Raw genomic sequence first — 18,878 nt, forward strand, 5'->3', positions numbered from 1 at the left:
AAATCCCACCACCTTACTCTATGTGATGAAGCTAATTTATGAGGCAAAATGGGGCTTTCATGATGAAGGGCAAATATTAAGGGGATTATCAACATGTAACACATTAGTAGCCACTGCACCTCTAAGATTAGAATTTCGGATTAAAAGCTCCTTTGCCCAAGGCTTGGTGTGAGTGGTGAGATGGGATCATTACCTCCTGAGAAGTAAGAGTAAGTCCCAAAGGCATTTTATGCATAAGGAAATTTTTGGAACGAAAAAAGAAAAAATCATTGCTTTTTAGGACACTTAAATATTCACTAGGGCAGCTTGACATAGATCAAAGTTTGGTAGTAGCTATGTCACCAGCCCAATTAAAAGCCCTTCTCAAACAAATGGGCTTTCGCTTAATCTAAGCCTTCATTTGGACATGGATTACTGTAGTAAAAAAGGAAATTGGGAAGTAGTAATGAACTCAACTATCCTGAAAAGACCACAACCATGTTTGACATGAAATTTAGCCCATGGGGCTCATCAGGCATTTCTGGACACTAATACGTTTTAAGATATCACTGCTAATTGTATTAATGTCTAAGTGGTATGGATCATCAAATTTATTTAATCTCTGTCAAAATGGAGTAAAGGATCTGAAACATGTATTATCTGTGTGTCTGGCCTTGCTGTTACACCCTTGCAAGATGTGGAGACCCCTTTTCTTGAAATTCTCTATTCGAACAACAGCTGGAGCTTTGAATTTATTGTACAGGTCCTCCAAATAAAATATTTTGTATCCAAGTTTTTAAAATGTTTTTCAAATTTGTGCTGAAAATGTTAGTCTCTTGATTATGTATCTGAACTTACCGTAGGGGGTAATTGGTTTAATTGTAGTAGTTTTATGTGGCCTATCCTTTCCTATTGTTTGCATCTTCTTCTTTTACTGTGGACCTCTACGGAGTTCCAAATAATGAAAGAAAACTTCACTTGCTAGTTCCAGTAGGTTATGAACATAAGAACCAGAAGACAATTAGGATCTTCCGTTCAGAAAGCAAGGACGCCAGCGGCAATTTTATGCTCCAGTTTTTTAAACTCTCTTTTCAGAGGAGAAGTAGGAAAGGCTTTTGGGCTTAGTGTTGAGGAAGAAGCTTGAATTGCTAAACTTTCTGATTCAGGGTATGACAACAGATTTGTGGTCACCAGGATCATCTCTATGTCATCTGGCAATTTGTATAAACTTTTGAGTAAAAAAAAATGGATTATCAAATGAAACAATGACAGGTTTCACAAGAGCCTCATCAAAGGAAAGTAAAGGGTTTGCAAACTATAATATTTGTGGCATAATGTTAGATATTGCCTCTGCCAAGGGCACATTCAACTCCAAAGCGCCTTCTGTTTTTTTGTGCAGCTGTGGTGAATGAGGAGATGCCGTCTGAAAGAGTACCAGAGGGATAAGGGATTTCTGTTTCTGGTGAGGAATCCAGGTCACTTGCATTTTGTAAATCCAGGCATAAACAACATCAGAATTAGAGGGGAAAGAGTTACCTTACCATCATCTGTGTAGCCATAATCCTCATCAGGTGCAGATGTGTCCTCAGAGTCTGACCAAAATAGTTCATCCATCTGGGCAAATGTGTGTGCTCTATGAAAAGGCTCTACCAAAGATTCATTGTCAATACCAAATACCAACGTTTGCCTTTTCTTTAGCCACTCCAATTATTTTTTTCTGACTTTAAAAGCTGAACCATAGTGGGTTTCAAAGGTGGCGCTGCCCAAACAAGCACTCGTGCCTTGCATGTGTTCATGATGCCACCCACGACTATTTACAAAGTGGTAGCTGTCCCACAGGAAAGACGTGACTTTTCAAATTGTGACCATCTGAAGTAGATATCTGTTCAATAGTTTCTGCATTAACTGTGGCTGCAAAGCACAGATATTTAGGATTCTGAATCTCAACCAAGAGGGTGGAGGCAATTTTATGCCCCTCCTCTCTACAATTCGGAATGGGTTGCAAAGATAGGATGGTAATGTCTCAACTGTTTGGACATCAAGCCTTAGGTGAAGAACTAGACTAGCTCTGATGAGGCATTTGCCAAAGACCAAGGTGAGCATCCAATCCCATCAGGAAAGTGTCAGATGGGAGACAAGACAGCTATGATTTGCTAGATTTATCTGGGGTACAAGGGACAGTTCGAGTTTTGTTTTGATAAGAAGTGAAGTGAAACTAGGCTCTGCGCAGAAGACAGTACAGTGTCTGTGGTTCCTAGTGTTGACAGAGGGGCAGCCTAAGGGCTCTTCTGGATCCAAGAATTTACTCTACATGAGTCAGTTAGGCTTTGACCCTGGTGTTAAAATCTAGGAATCCACAACAATCTGAACATTGGCCACTTAGCCATGTGCACAGCAATATTAGGTGTCCGGTTGGGAGAAATATCCTTTGTGTGGGCTAAGAAAGCAGTTTCACCCTGGTCTTGTACCCTTTCTGGACAGCCCTGTGAGCTATTCTTCAAGCAAGCGAGCCTACACCAGTCAAAGATTCAAAACAAAGAACCCACAGACTACTCACCACTCGGTAGGCTGCAGCAGGTTTAGAACCAGCACTGTCCCCCTGATTGGCTGGCAGCTGAAGGCTTCGCCTCTTCTCTTTCATGGAACCGCTCTGGTGACGCTTCATTCTGTCGATCTGCTCCTCCACGCTCATTTTTGCTTTCATTTCATTGGAGAACACAGCACTTTTAGGTCTCTCCTGGAAACAAGCACATAGTTACAATCTAGCCAAGTAATGAGATGAGGTAGTGAGGCAGTTGGTGGGAAGAAGTGAGACCGGGAGAAGAAAGTGTGTAATATATGGGGGAGGGGGAGGAAGGCAACATAGAAGGATGGAAGAAAAGAAAACATTTCAGTGCCATATGACAGAAGTGGTCAGTGGTTTTAAGCAACTTCGGTTTATTTCAATTTACAATAAGAAGGGAGCAGGTAGTGTGCAGGTGAGATTCACAAAAGAATTGCAGAACAAATTGAGTAGGATAGTAATATTTGCACTAGTGAAGTACCCTTTACTTCTCTGAAGAAAAAAAAAAACTCGATTCAACCCAAAGAGTAACTGTGGAAGGGACATGTACAAGCATTTTCCTTCTTCCTTATCAGTCCACAAGTTAACATTTTTTCTGGCTTAAGTTGCCAGCCATGATGTTTTTTCCAGAACTGACACTTACTCGAGAGCTAAGCCCATTTGTCCCTTTATTCGAGCCCCTCCTGACCACAAACGATCTGCCGGTGTTGTCTTCCTCGCTGGGCAGTTTGGCTCTAGGAGGAACAATGCCAACTTGGAAAAGAGAAAAAATTAGTATCAAACAAATTACACGTTTTGAGGTACACACAACATAGTTGTCCATTCCTTTATCTCCTTTCAGATGCTCACATATCATATGCATATTATTTGATATACCAAGAGATTTAAATCAGATTTATTTTGTAAAGAATAGAAGGCTCAAAATGTAACATTTGACCCCCTGAGATGCGCACACACACTAATTTGGCACTATTGCTTCACCACTAGGAGACACACAGAGGGTGTGTGTATTTTGTGCTACGTGATAATCCTTCAACACATGATCCATCATGCCGACCTTTGCCACAAACATTTTTCATGAAAACACACAACGTTTCTGAACTACTAAATAGTAGGATTGTGCTCAGCAACGTAAAAAATGATTTGTGTCATGTAGTGTTGTAGATTTGCATGCTGTGTACTCTTCTGCTGTTGTAGAGTCTGGAATAATGCAACATGTTTTCTTCAAAGTGTGGGTTTCGGTTTGTTTTGGTGTGTTGAAGTACTACTGTAAGCTCACAATGGAAATGGTCTACTGACTTCAACAGAGAATAGGTATTTTTCCGCAGCTGAGTATGTGTCTGTGTGTATGTGTTACTGAGACAAGGCCTGAAAAACTGTCCAGATTCAGTTGAGATCTTGTCTCACCACTTTGCCACTTGTCGAGGTACAGACATAGTGCTGCTCCTGCATGCACAAATACCTTTAAAACATCTTGTTAATATTTATGGAATGGCCAATCAAGCTAGGAGTGCTCCATGCCTTCACATACCATGCATGTCTGTACGTGTGCTCACATATTCCCAAGAAGAGTCACAAGTGAATCAACAACACTACAAACCGATTGTCACTGGTAATATTTTCCATTTGTACTAAGCTTTGTTATAGATCACATCTTGTGCATGGAGTGTAAAACAACACCTTCCCTCCCTAGTGTGGAAGGTGCTTAAAAGTAGTTGAGGATGCAGTAAATAAAGTTTATTAAATTACCTGGCCAACTAGTGCTACCTTTGTGGCTTGTATGTTCATGCTGTAATGTCTTGTAACACCTTTCACACACATGCAATGTACATCTGCTTGTTAACTTACACACCTCAAGAACATTGAACATAGGCAGGGAGTGCTTGAGGCAACTAGATTTGGGCCTCAACTACTGACACATGATGGCAAACCCTGCAAACATGAAGTCCCATAACAACTGGAATTCCCATTTCTCGGGAGCTAGTTGAGCTGGTAGGGAAACAATGGTCTTTATGTTGGCTGCTATTCGGGTACCTTTGTTGATCCCAGGATGTGTGTCAATCCCTTGTTCCTGCCTATGCTGTGCAGGTCCCAGATCCCCTGTGGCAATTGCTGTGGACATCAACTGGAAATCCTTCTTCTGTGGCTCCAAATTCAGATTCAGCTGTGGTGAGGAAATGAAAAAAACAGAAACTGAGAGGGGAGATTTTGAATTCAGGGGCTCTGAGTACCCCAAAGGATTGACAGTCTCCAGATAAAGCAGATGAATGGACACAGTCAAATACTAATTTACAGAACACATGAACAATGGAAACTATAAGCATTATGGTCATAGTCTTGCTGAAGAGGATCCAGGCTACAGGAACTCCTGGTTTGGTGTACTGAAAAATAATTTCCTGGGCCCAGAAAGATGAGTCAACCAGATCTGCAAAAATTCTGCAACAGATCTACTCAAAGGACTAATTTGACGCAAGGTCTTTGTAGTAACTCGGTGCTCAAAGCAGAGGATAGATGTAAAGACAACACTGGTCAATGAAAGCAAGTGGATTGCTGGGAAAGCAGGAGAAAGTCCAGCATGCTGGTGCTTCTTATAAGCAGTAGTCTGACCAGTGGGTGACTCTGCTCAAATTCTATCTGGTTATTAGAGGTACCAGCCTATGGGGAAACCTAAAGATTTTTCTAAAGGCTAGTCTGCACGCAGTCCTTCCCATGACCAATAGAGCAGTACCTAGGATGGGATTGAGATGCAACACAAAAAACACCACAATACAACACGGACAAAGACATCACATAACTGGGTAGACCAACGAGCCAGTGGGGTGGCAAGGAGAAGTGCAACCATGACATGAGTAGCACGCGCTTCCCTAGTGAGAAACGTACGGACCGGGTTCTATACAAGGAAACAGTGAAGGGCATTACCTATTAATTGCACAGTATGATTAGTGGATAGTATGTTTTGGCCAAACTCACAAATCATTGAAGCTGCTCATTCCATATCTGTGAACGTGCCCCGGATAGTTGTAATCTAATGGCAGTGCTCCAGAGTCTATGAACTATTATTCTTACAAAACACAAGATCTGCAGGTGCCAAGATAGCACACAGTGGTACTGTCAGGTAAACAAGGTGTCCCGCAGGCATTTATCTATCAAATCTGTGCATCCTGAGAGTGAATACGAACCATTTGCTAAGGGAAATCACAAAAAAAGAAACAGGATATCTTGCAGACATGGAGGTTTCTGGTAGTTACTATAGTTACAACATGTAAATGTGCTGGTTTTATACAGAACATCGTTTTTAGGGGTAGCTTTTAATTGTTCCAGGTTCCGACGCATAATGAACGTGAGGTATAGTGAGATAAGTCAATTCACCAAACATCACATGATCGGCTTAAAGGGTTAGGTCGGAATTAAAATGTAATTTTTCAGAACCTGCGGATAGCTTCTTAACACCATGGCTATAAGCCCTAATCAGATAGACAGATTCTGAGCAAGCTTTTTTTTTTTCTTAATATAAACAGATGCTTCTTCTAAAGTATTGTTGTCCTCTTGGAGTGCCACTGCAGAAGATTAGGGGTCTATAAATGTGGTATTCATTTAAAAATCTATGTGAGACACATTACTTGACTGTGTGCCTAGCCAGAGCGTTTGCGGAGCTTCCCAGCCGAGAGCGATTGGTAAGAAAATACGAAGACACAGAAAGGACACTGTGACTGGATACAGAGAGTCATTTAGGGAGCACGTTACCAAGAGTGTACACATATAAACATAGAAAAGGACAGTGGGTCATAGGAAATACACTTTACCAGGATGCCAGGTTTGGGTAGCTATCACTGGGAAACGGCAAAGCTAAGGAGACATGTTTTGGGCAAAAGCAGAGACTTTGGCACATTTTACTGAACAAGTTCATCCTCATGGGCAAGAGTCATCCCATCTGTAGATACTCTGGTATCTGTCATTAGAAAAGAAGCATTGAACCGGAACCTTAAGGTTACTAAGCAAAGTGCTAGGTACCAGGGATTGGGTGATGGAAGAATATCAGGCACCCGCCAGAACGCACACACCCAGTGAGTTGTATACATGACTGAGCAAGGTTAGGCCACTGAACGTCTGACTGGTTATGTTGCTAAGTTCTAAACAGCTGCCTTTGCACAAGGTTAGAGGCATTGATCCCTGAAATCGATGAGACAAAGGTTAGTGCATTTATGATGAAGCAAGAACAGAGTCTTGGACGCTTGTGGATGTGGTTGAGCAGGGCAGGGGTGTGACCAGCAGTCATTTATTGGCACAGTCTTTGGCACCTATGTTTGGATAAGGACAAAACTGTGGAAATTAGCTTGGACAGTTGCAGAACTGAAGAGCCATTAACAACTCGGTAAACCTAGACCTACAGGCAATCATGAGGTAGGCAGGGGCCAGAGGTAAAGGCCCCCATAACAGGATAGCCAAAACTTTCAGCTCCTGTGCGAGGGCTATGGCCAAGTTACATTTGTCTTCAACAGTGTAATTAAAGAACTAAACATCTGCAGATTATTAAGAACACAGCTATGGACACCTGCGATCAGGAAAAGCTTCCAGGCCGTGTGATTTAAGTATGGGCACAATTTTGGGTACATATGATTGGTTAAAAGAAGAACACTTGGCAGATGTGATTAGTTAGAGGCAGAACAACGGGAATCAGTGACATGTAAAACTTGGCTTTCATTGACGAGAAAAATACTCTTGCTATCTATGATCGAGTATGGAAAGAAGTTGGAGTTTGTGATTAAAGTAAGTGAAGCCCTAGGATGGTGTGGTTAGTTGTGGGTAGAATAATCAGTTGAATGGGTAAGGACATTCAAAGCGATGGGTTGAGTGGGTAAGGGCATTGCAATAGGAGGCTGTGACTGGACATATCACTATTGTTGGCCTCTGTCACACTGATGGTATTTGTTGGTTCAAGAAGGTTAGTATTGTGCAAGTAGGAATAAGGTAGAGTAATGCGTGGGCACCTTTGGCAGCACATACCTTGGAATTTAACTGGGTAGTTGCCGTCAATCATCTGTAGATAGCTTGAGGTGACTTTGTTCCTATGTGGCCTCTGCCCATGTGATTGTTGCATCCTCAGACCCCACTAGCTCGTGATCCGGGTGGGTGAAGTCGCAGTATCCATTTCACATTAGTACCTTCTCACCTGGAACTTCCGATTTACTTATATATTTTTCTGATCCACCCTTTGCTCACCTGAGACGCTCCAGTTTACATGTTCACCCTCCCAGATCTTTTCAGTACTTCCTGCCAAATTACCTTCCTGCCCATATCCCACTAGAGGACACATGTAGGGAAATTAAAACGTATGAATCTGAAAACACACATCCCTACAATCACATCACAACCATACAATGACCAGTCCACCCCATTGGTTAGGAAGGCAGTGTTGTGTCTCCAGGTACTGAGGTTTTGCTGAAAGGACTATTTCACACCCTGAAAGGGATACTGCAGGAAGACCTCCCAAGTTGATGCACAGCAGAACTGCTTTCGATACCTGTCCCCTCTTTGACTCTCCACTGTGCTGCCAGGAGGGGGTGCTAGAGTGTGGCCAAAGCCGGAATAGACTCTCCCGCGGGGGTGCAGGGACGTTCGGAGGTGACTCCAGGGGAGCGTAGGCTTTAGGGAGGGGAGGTCGCGGAGGACCTATATCCTGAGGTAGAGAGTAAGCCAGAAAATTAGGAGCCTCTGTAGGGAGGGAAAAGATTGTTAAGAAGTGAGAGGAAGTACATTAATTGAGCGAGATAAATGAAAGGGAGGGCATTAAAAAAGAATGGTAAAATGCTAAAAAGAGGAGGGGAGAGGATATGAGACACGAGGAAGTGACAGCTGGAGAAAGAGGAAAAGGTGGTCGAAAGACAAAAGAGAAAGAGGAAGAAAAATGTTAAGGAGAAAATAAGATTGAAGAGAAAGAAACATAAGCCAGAGAGGGAGAGAAAGAGCGGGTAAGGAGACAGGATTAAAAGAAAAAAACTGAAAACAAAATAAAAAAGGAGAGTGAAGGAGAAAGATGTGGAAGTGGGAGAATGAACAAGAAGGCGAGAGAGAAAGGGAGAGGAAGAAAAAAATATGAAAAACGTAACAAAAATGGAAGAAAATTTAAGCTAAAGAGTGATAATGAAAAAGCGTGAAAGATGGTGGAATAGACTAACAAAAAAAGTTATTTAAGAGTGTCAAGGGCAACAGGAAGAACAGGAGAAAAAAGAGCAAAGGGACGAGTAGAGTGAAAGAGAGAAAAGGAAAAATTTAGAAAAAATTAAAAAGAACAAAAATGAGAAAAAAGGAGAAAAACGTAAAGGAAAAAACAGTCTAGCAGACAAACAATTTATAGAAGGAGGATAGGGTGAAAAGAAAGAGGCTCGAGAAAAAGCACAAGAAAATCAAGCAAAACCATTGAAGGAGCAACAGATCAAATAACCAGAGCGTGGGCTCAAGGGACAAAAGTAGAGACAGAACTGCGAGAGCAGAAAGGAAGGAGGCAGAAAAATCAGGAGAGACCTATACCAGTAATAATATATGAACTATATAGCAAATACAGATGTGTGAAGGAAAGAGGGCATGAAATGAACTGCTGAGATAAAGGACACGGAACAAAAGGCAACAATCCCACCTGGAGCAGTACACAGAATTACATACAGTATATATGCCAAACACATATAAGGTGAAGAAATGCCACTCCATAGCAGCGGGATATCAACTGAGCACCAGCTAATTTAAGTTCAACATAATTAGAAGCACAGTGGTACACAAGACCAAAGTTGTAACCCTGTGTTTCATAGGTTGCTTAGGGTTACCTCCTAACCATATCATGGTCAAGGTTTTCATTTTTAATATAAGTGCATTTTGAGACCAGTAGTCTTGGTATATGTCAGATCTACCTGGTATAGATTACCAGATAGATCTGACCTCTAGATAGTATGAAACACTACTAGGCACAGTGTCAACAGAACACTGACTCTGGCCACCAAGCACCACAGGCACTGCATCCAAATTCTTAAAGTGCTCTTAGGCCATGCATATGGGAGTAAAACACTGTACACACAAGATAGCATTGTTAATATACTTTATTCAAAAAACACAACCAGCACACCAGTCACTCAAAGTAAACCTACCACACTGTCATACAACTCAGCTCACGCACCTAGCACAGTCTTCTTTTAATATACCACACACAGCCACTTATACTCCCCACTCAGCCCTCAAAGAACATCATACACTGAACACAACTCATTCAAACTGAAAGCCACACTTAGCACACACAATGCTTGACAACTCCCCTGACACATCCAAGGATGCACTAGGATCTCTGACTACCCGATGAGCAAATTCACCATATTTCCATTGTAGCCACAATGAATCCCTCTAAAGTGAATTAACTCATAATTAATTTTACTGGTGATTGTTTCATATGTGTTGGACAGTGTGTAATGTTGGATGGGTGTTACTAGCTGTTTGGTTAAAAAACTCAGGCCCCAGTATGTTCAGCTGCCCCTACTCATGCAAAATATCATCAGCCTGCCCCAAGTTTTCAGTCACAAGTATGTGTCCACAAATACCTGCATACAAAATGGTGTTTACCAGAAACTCAGGGTGTCATGTATACGGGGGACAGCTACAACTACCTAGTCCACTGGGATTGGGGAGACCATAAGTTCACTGCATGAAAATGGCAAACTCATTAAAAGGAAAACATTTTTTTTAAAATTATTTCTTCAAGTCTCATGTGGCACTGCAGCGTGCACCAAGCAATTTAGAAAAACACTGATAACCTGCCAGAATTTGCCTGTTTAATATTTCTAAAAGAGAAAAAAAATCAACGTGTAGGACCCTACTATTGCTGCTGGCAAATGCTCCTCTCAAAGCAACCAAAGGGGGAACTGGTGTCTAACCCACTCACAAAATGATAAAAGGTATCAAAAATAAACTAATTTTCTGTTTTTATTCCTAAAGTGTTTGAGTGAGACGTGATGTTTGTAACTCTCAACCTAAACAAACTTGAGGAAAGTGGCATTTGACATCTCAAAGATGGGCAGGTAATTACTTCTGTTTAATTAAATTAAATATAGATGAGCTAAAGAAGAAAAATACATAGTTTATTTTTTCTAAAGGTTACTGATGCTTTTATATCCACACCTTTGTCAAATTTACTGAGAAAGGGCACCTCATGGCTTATACAGTAGATTGTTCAAATTTAAAGCTTCACTCAAGATTTCTTGCTCTGTCAATTTACAGGCCAAGAGCATCTTACACCCGTGTGGACGTATTACACTAGCCAACCATACACTCTCGGCACACCACAACCATCAAACCCACTACACTCTACTCTTGGCCATCACATTCTTGGTATTTGACACCACCCAATATTCAAAACCATTGGCACAAGCGACACCCAGCATTTTCCACTAATGAATCACATTCTAGAACATCCAACACCAAACAAACCACTCAGCCTACACCACTACAAGTACACCAAGTAGACCTAGAAAATCAGAGACCCGATTACTCCACAATCTTCACACCACACAAACGTCAATTCCACACTCAGTTTTGGCAGCCCAATAAATACTAATTTTCAATCATGGCAGGGAGGAGGAAGATGGAAAATCAAGCTGAGAGATTATAAACCTGGTGGTCATTTTTGTTGTGATGCAAGTAAAATATTGCCAGTTTCTTTGTTAGGGCTTACTGATGTGGCATCACTGTTTTTATAAACGAATGCTCATAGCACCTAGGTTCAGCCACAAGACTACTCAAGATGCAAGCCGGAACTTCTACAAAATGCGTATGCTTCCACACTAATGTTGGGGGTGTTAGTGCTTAATTAATCAGTTTTCATTTAATGTTCTATTCGTGGTGCGTACAAAGCATCGGATGGACTAGGTGGGGTGTATGCTAAGTCTAGAAGATGTGGCACGTGCTTGGTGTTATGGTCTGCTGCTAGGTGTGCTGTTCTGCAGCTACACTGGTCTTAGTGGGTCTGACTCACAAAAACAGCCCTGAATCTACACTCAAAAGTACTCCTATGTTCTCAACCTTGTGTAGATTAGTCGAATATATACTTGCTATACCACCATCCCCTAGGAAGTGCGGAGCCACCTACCGGTTTATAACTGAATTGTTGTTTACAGGCTATTGTTAATTATTTTGAACCATTGTTGCATTTCTACACTCTCGCCAAATTTATTGTGATGTACCTGTATTAGAGTGAGCCTTGTGTTTCTTGAAAAATCTCAATTAAAAGCAGCCCTGAATCTACACTCAAAAGTACTCCTATGTACTAATGCAGGTTGTTGTTGTAACAACTGTTCTGACGGGTAGCAGGAAACCTGCATTAGTAACAGATTACCAGGTCTACTCCTGGGAAGGTCATGTGCTTTCCATATTAGGAAAGCCACCTCAGCGGTACCATGGCACGTTTATTTATTTTTTTCCTCCACCGAAAATTATTTTTCGAAAGGTCAAATACCAAAACATAAATCCACATGAAGTTCAGTTATGTTCTAATCCTCTTATCTACCTTGGAACAAACTTCTAACCATTTCTGGGGTGTTAAAGGGACGGAGGATTTTATTTCTGTGGCGACAAACTGACCAGTTGGTAGTAGTTTATAAACTTTTAAGTCATACGACACCTTAAATTGCCCTCTCCTCACCAATTCATAGAAATGAAAGCGTTGTGAGTTATATTATGCAGGGTTAAATAGATTTAGAACTGCTAGGTCACATTCTGCGATCACTCAAAAGTGTGTTATGAGCACAAAAGACTTTGTGAATTGGGCCCATTGTATCCAACTCAAAAGGAATCGGCATATTAAGTTTACATCTTGTGAGTAAGTGGGGTGGGAGGTAAAGGGCACAGAGCTCCTAGGTACCAGAAGCTCAATGGTGTAGCACGGACCTAAGCATCCCTGTATGGAGCACCCAACCAACATGCAGTGCTAGATTTATCGGCTGATATGAGGTGCGTCACCCCCCTGGTCTCTCGCTATGCTAAGTCAGGGCCCTATAAAATAGGTAGTTTAATTGTACAAAACAGATTTGTTTTTGGTATTGCTTGGGCAAAATAAGAAAGTGGAGATACCCTTGCCTCCAGAAATAGTAGACCAGTTTTGTCTTTTTTCTTACAACATACAACTGAGAGCCTATCTGGCAACAACCCAATGAGCGCCACATGATTAGTATCAATCACCAGTGTTATATTTATTGTTGGAGTGTCTTAGAGTATTTTGGTGTTCAGGGCAAGCACACTTCCCTTGCAGTAACATCCCTGTTCAATGGATTTAGGTACTAATACCTTGCTCTACCTGGGAACACCCTGAGTGACTATGAGTGACTATGAACAGAAATGACTGTGGTGACTGTAAAACCACTTGGTTTACAACAATGGCCTCAAGCAGCACAGGGCACTGGAGTAGCGGTCCCTAGAGAGCTGGAAGACCCTCAATGATGGAGCAGCATAGGACTCTGGTGTAGTGTGTCCATGGGGACATGAAGCACCATTTACCTGGGAGCTGGCACAGCCTGGTCTACTGGAGTAGTGTTTCTCAAGAATGCAACAGCAGTGCTTTCCCAGTTATTGACAAACTATTCAGTGACAAATTCCTCAGGAAATGCCGAAGCCAAACAAAATTCCCAACCCAATTTTTGCTGAAGTGACCCCATCCTTACAGTTAACACATATTAAAATGAGCATCTCAGAGGCCCGACGATCGCCATCCCACGAACACTGATCCTCCTCCTTACATGCCTGGCATACCCTCCCCCAGTTGTTAGTTTATTTTCATAGGGTGCTTGACCTAGTTTCTCTTTCAACCTTGAGACCTATATACCTGCTATACCATCATCCGTTAGGAAGCGCGGACCCACCATACGGGTTTATCACTGAGTTGTTTTTTACAGGCTATTGTTAATTACTTTGAACCATCTTTGCATTTCCACACTCTCAACAAATTTATTGTGACGTGATGTACATGTATTACAGTGAGCCTATGTGTTTCTGGAACAATCTAAATTAAAATAGTTTTAAAAAAATAACACCTCAGAGCAAATTTATAAAATAAAGATGTGTTGGTGGGAGCAAATTCGCTTAATCCCAATAACCACTGGATAGCCGCTAACCCTTGGTTCTGGGGTAACTACTCGCCAAAAATTGCTTCAACACCTCGTCACAAGTAGTAAGCACAGCATACATTCAATGGTTTTAGGGCTCTTAAGAGTTATACAAGCGGCACAATACAACCCCCATTTTGTACATACATCTGGAGCCAACTATTTCCTCATTACCACTAACTAGAGGTTTGGTGCCAATTACTTAAATTACAGCAAACTTCTACTGTCTGTTGCATAACCAGACTCACCTCGTTGGCCATCTGCTTGGTGGGTGACCCTTGGGAACCAGAAATGAGGGAAAAAGGGCTCAAGGGGCTGGTGAGGCTCGCAGAGCTCAAGGGACTGGCAGGACTGTTTGAACTGTAGGTACCCGAAGGAGCGCAGGGCACTATTAGAGAAAATGACAAAGAACCAAATTAAAGAACGAAATAAAAAACGCACCATATTTTGCAAGATAACAGATGTAGCAACAATAGAAGCAATTAAAGATGTGCATACATATTTAAAATGTGCAATATGATAAGACTTGTAACTGCTTACAAAAGTGTGAAGCATTGTATTGGGGTCCCCGGGCAGTGAGTGGTATCTGAGAAGTATCCTAGGGGTTAATACTAGTGCCGCAGGACTGCTAATAGTTTTACACTCAGATTTGAAAGCCATATTACTAAACTGTCTTACATTTTACACAGAGATCCTGTGCCATAAAGCAATAAGGGACCTTAGTTGCTCCCATAATTCTAGGTGGACTCTTTACTCTACCTGGGTAGCAAATTTGACAGTCGCACTTGCTCTAGAAGGGATTTCAAGCTCATATACAACATGATAGAGGACAACACTTGCAATAACCCGAACTGACATTTATCACCAATGTTTTCCTGCAGTGGTATGGTGATTGCCAACATCTTTGGGACAAGACAGTTTACTACAATGATTGTAAACAGATCTCAGTCAAGGCGCAGATGCGCAATGTAAAACTGCAATGTATCCAGTGGTATATAATCTGTTTGCTCACTGGATTTTCAGCACAGGGCCAACACCCAATTAGAAGTTGGGTACTCCCTATGTCAAAGATTGGGGTTAGGGTGCCAAGGATAGATTCTACAATTTAAATGTTTGGTTATGGAGAGCTTTCAGGGTTTTGGTTGCAGGCAGGAAACAGTTCAGAATGAGGCAGGTCCCACAATCCTTTACATATTTTCAGTAGGGGAGAGAAACTGCTTGGAAGGGATGGGGTGGGGAGAGAATTTTAAGAGCACCTGCTGTGGCCATCCGTAAAGGGAATGAAAATGCAGGAGTTTTTTATCATGAAAATGTCCTGGTGGGGTTAAGTTGTTCTGCATGTGAGGGCACCCAAGGGGCTAGTAGGCTGGAGCCATCTACTGGACTCAAATGTTTGCCCAGTTCCAACTTGGAACAGTGGTTTAGGGTGCTACCATGACTCTAAAAAAGGACATCTCTTGCAGTAAAAATATGGAATTCATACTATAATTTCCATGTGTATGTGAAGCATTTTGACACTAATGTTACTGTTATGTATCAGAGTACTAACATGTAACAAATTAAATTAATAAATATTTTTTTTTAAAGTGCACAGACTCCCTCAAAAGTCTGATGAAGTACAAGTTCATAATGCGAGAAAGTTAGTATTTATGCTACCCTCATTGGGCATGGCTTCCCAGTACTTAGCGATCAAAAAGCATTGCTCTCCTTGAAGTTTATTATTTTCCTTTAGTTGTGACCATTTTTGGTCTTATTGGTTTTCGCACTGTAGGATCCATAGGTCACTCCAGCAGATCTGGTCAAGGCTGTGTTAGGAGTCAAACTGGTCCTCCCATGGAACCTCAGTCTCCATGCGACAACCAGAAACTCAAGAAACTCAGGGTGGTTTTCACTTTTTTCAGCAGAAACCTATTTCAATAATAGATGGGATGGAGATCGTCATCCCTGTCCCATTCACAAGATAGCTACAGTAATGGGCAAGCAAGCGCAAAGCAAGGGGACAACCTGGCCATCACATCCACCACTATCTTATGTAGTTGTGCATTCAGTGTCCTAAATGGATACCCACCAGCTTCCATAGAGTCTGCAGATTGACCATAAACGAATAACAAACAACTCATATCAAAAGGTCTGTCCTGCAGTTACTGGGGAATGGATAGATGGGAGAGCTGATAGGGAATCTTCCCACAGGGATAAACATAAAAGTGACTGTACCCTGAACTTTAACACCTTGTTGCCACCACTTTAGGCACTGGCTCTTTATATGATATATCAGTAACTAGATATACTGTGTAAAGAGTCCAGGGGTTCCCCCATGAGTGGACAGGGTCTTGCTATGAAATCCCAAAGTGCTCTATTAGGTGGTAATGTGGTCGAGCAGTCTTAGGCTTAACAGAGAGTAGTGCAAGACATCTACGAATACACACAATAGTCAATAAATGAAACGCACAACTCAAGAAGGATATCCAAACCAATTTATAGAAATCACAAGTAGCTTTATATATGTTTAGGCAGCGGAAAGAAATCGTTCAGGTACATACATTTTTAAATATAAATTCTTTTCACTTTAAAAAGTGGGCACAGTGCAATTTCTCAGTTCTGCAATGTTATCCTATGGGACGAACGACAAGTTCTGCAAACAGGTAGAGTACAGAGACTTACAAGACTAATCTCCTGGGGTTGAGGTGAGTGGTGGGCAAGGTCCAAAGAAGCAGCAGCAGTACACCACCAGAGGGCGGTGAGGTGCAGGGTGCAAAACAGGGTCTGGTGCCCCATGCGTTTCAATGGTGATCGTTCACTGCGAAATGAATCTGCAGGCTCTGGCTAGGATGCCAGTCAGGCTGAACCCACAGCTGGGCTCAGGTCTCACAATGCTCGGGCACAGTTAGATTCTTTTTTTAATTCCTCTTCTTTACGGCCCAGGGGTAATGGGTGCAGCGGTGTCTTCAGGCGTCAGGTTTTGCTTAATGGAGAGGTTGCAGTAAAGGGGTGCTGCATGCAGAGGCTGCAGATGTCGGCGGGGAGTCCAAAAGGGTTGAAACCATGATGGACTCAGACCCTGGAGGACTGGGGGACCTTGTTGGCACTGGTGACCCACTTCAACATGGGCCATAGGTGACAGATGCAGTGGTGGCTTTGAGTGTCGGGTTTTGGCAGTTCCGGAGGCCTCAGAGTCTTGAGTCTTTATCAAAGGCAGGCAGTCCTCCTGGGTTTCTGGCGTCAACAGCCGCAAGACAAGTCGACTTTGGTGCGGTTTACGACAAGGGATGCAGACAGGCCTGCAGGGTTGCTACCAGGTCAGCTGCTTCTCCTCTCTTCTGCTTTCGCACCTCTCCAGTGTCCTTGGTCTTCTTAGGTCATCAGGATCTGCTTCTCTGGTGCCAGGGGCTCCCCTAAATACTGGGTTTAGGAGTGTTGGGGGGGGTTTAGAGTAGTGGCCAATGGGCTGCTGACCTTTGAGGTCACTGCGCCCCCTATCTGAGCACTTCCTGTGGGAAGTGGCATAACCCTGGCCCAGAGTTCTTAAATCTGGCAACAACAAGATGGCAGATTTTTTAAAGTTGTGTCCACTTCAGGAAGCACACCTTAGGGGTGGGACTAATATGAGGGGTGGACACATCTCCCTGAATACTAAATTTCCTGCCTGTCCAGGTGCCAAATGGGACCTGGGGCCGGGAGGTTGGCATCTCCCTTATGAGGGAAGCCAGGTCTGCATACCAAGGGTGGTGGGCGTCTTTGAAGCCCTCTGCCTTGGTGCTCAGAGTTGCAGGTCTTCCTGTTGGGTGGGGTGTGTAATCACTTCTCCCAGAGCAGGCTTGGTTTTTGAACACCCTGAAAGCAAAGGCTGTCACCTTTGGGAGGACTTGTGTCTGGTGGTGGCAGGCTGGCTGAAACTGGTCAGTCAGCACATAGATAGTTAGAAGGTTTTCAGGGGGCACTTCTAAGGTGCCCTCTGGGTGCACGTATTAATAAATCAGTCACTGGCATCAGTGAGGGCTTATTAACATGAGAGGTTTGATACCAAACCCCTAGTTTCAATGAAGCCATCATGTAGCTAGGGAACTCAAAGACCAGTGTCCAGCACACTATTTAAAATGACTCCCCTGTTTACTCACTATGTCTAAGAATCGACAAAGACATAGCAGGGGCATATCTGCTCATGCAGATACGTCCTCAAATGCAATGTAATGCACCCTTCCCTGTCTTAGGGCTGTAAGGCCTGCTTTAGGGGTGACATATATATTGCATGCAGTGTTTAGGGGAAAGGGCACACAGCTGTGCGCTATGTCGTGTTTTCATATTGAGCTGCACCAAGACTCGCAGCTTGCAATGGCAGTCTCTGTGTGTAAAGTCAGGGTTTGGTTTCCTGAGGGTGGCACAATACATGCTGCATCCCCTGGGGACCCTCTTTGGTTCCCATGCCTTGGTACCAGGGGTAGCATTTACTAGGGACTTGCAGGGGGCAAAAGACAGTGCCAATTGGGTAATAATTGTACAGTTTTAGGGAAAGAGATCTGGCACAGGGGACCTGGTTAGCAGGAAACCAGTACACTTTCAGTCAAAATTGCATCACGCACCAGGCAGAAAGTGGGGGTGACCATGTCAAAAAGGGGGACTTTCCTACAACTACCACCAACAGTCACCTCAAAGTCTGGTAAGAGGTGGTTGTGGTTATTCTTCCAATGGTTGGGGTACACCTTGGCTGCATCCAAGATTTCACAGAAATAGATCATTCAGTTAACAGCTCTTATTGAAAAGAAAACATGTCAGAGAAAAAGAGCAAGGCGACACAGCTTTTCCAACCAGTTCAGGGGGCTTCCATCCTAACAGAAAGAGTTGTTTGAGGGGACCCTGCTGTTTGAGTCATTGAAGACTCAGACTAGAGATTCAAGGTCCAAACCATCCTATCCCTATCAGGCACAGAAAGGTTAAAAAAAATAGTTTAGTGAGAAAACACAGACAGCTGGGAAACCAAACACTGCCCCAGGAAATGGATCTTTGTTGAAGTTAGAAACAAAGGTTGAGGTAACCTCCAAATAAGCCACCTCTAAAACAATTGCAGAGATACAGATTAGCATTTTATAAAACCAAAATTGGAAGCAAATGTGAAAATATCTGATGTTTATGTACAGTCTGCCTATTTAAGAAGCAGAAACAAGCATGTGTGCTATGAGGACGCAGTATATGTCCACTTACTGTACCAA

General features: G+C 42.6%; 1 protein-coding gene across 11 annotated transcripts in view; it reads right to left on the reverse strand.

Moving 5' to 3' along the window:
* PLEKHA6 (pleckstrin homology domain containing A6) overlaps positions 1 to 18,878 on the reverse strand; it is a 527,946-nt gene that overhangs the window by 22,957 nt on the left and 486,111 nt on the right. For all 11 annotated transcript variants that reach the window (XM_069238499.1, XM_069238501.1, XM_069238498.1 and 8 more), the window contains 4 exons: positions 13,923 to 14,062; positions 4,577 to 4,706; positions 3,186 to 3,295; positions 2,537 to 2,716 (listed from right to left, as the gene is read on the reverse strand). In XM_069238499.1, coding sequence (XP_069094600.1) covers positions 2,537 to 2,716; positions 3,186 to 3,295; positions 4,577 to 4,706; positions 13,923 to 14,062 — 560 coding nt within the window. The remainder of the gene's footprint in view (positions 1 to 2,536; positions 2,717 to 3,185; positions 3,296 to 4,576; positions 4,707 to 13,922; positions 14,063 to 18,878) is intronic.

Source organism: Pleurodeles waltl, chromosome 6 (assembly GCF_031143425.1).
Source record: "Pleurodeles waltl isolate 20211129_DDA chromosome 6, aPleWal1.hap1.20221129, whole genome shotgun sequence".
NCBI classification, from domain to species: domain Eukaryota; kingdom Metazoa; phylum Chordata; class Amphibia; order Caudata; family Salamandridae; genus Pleurodeles; species Pleurodeles waltl.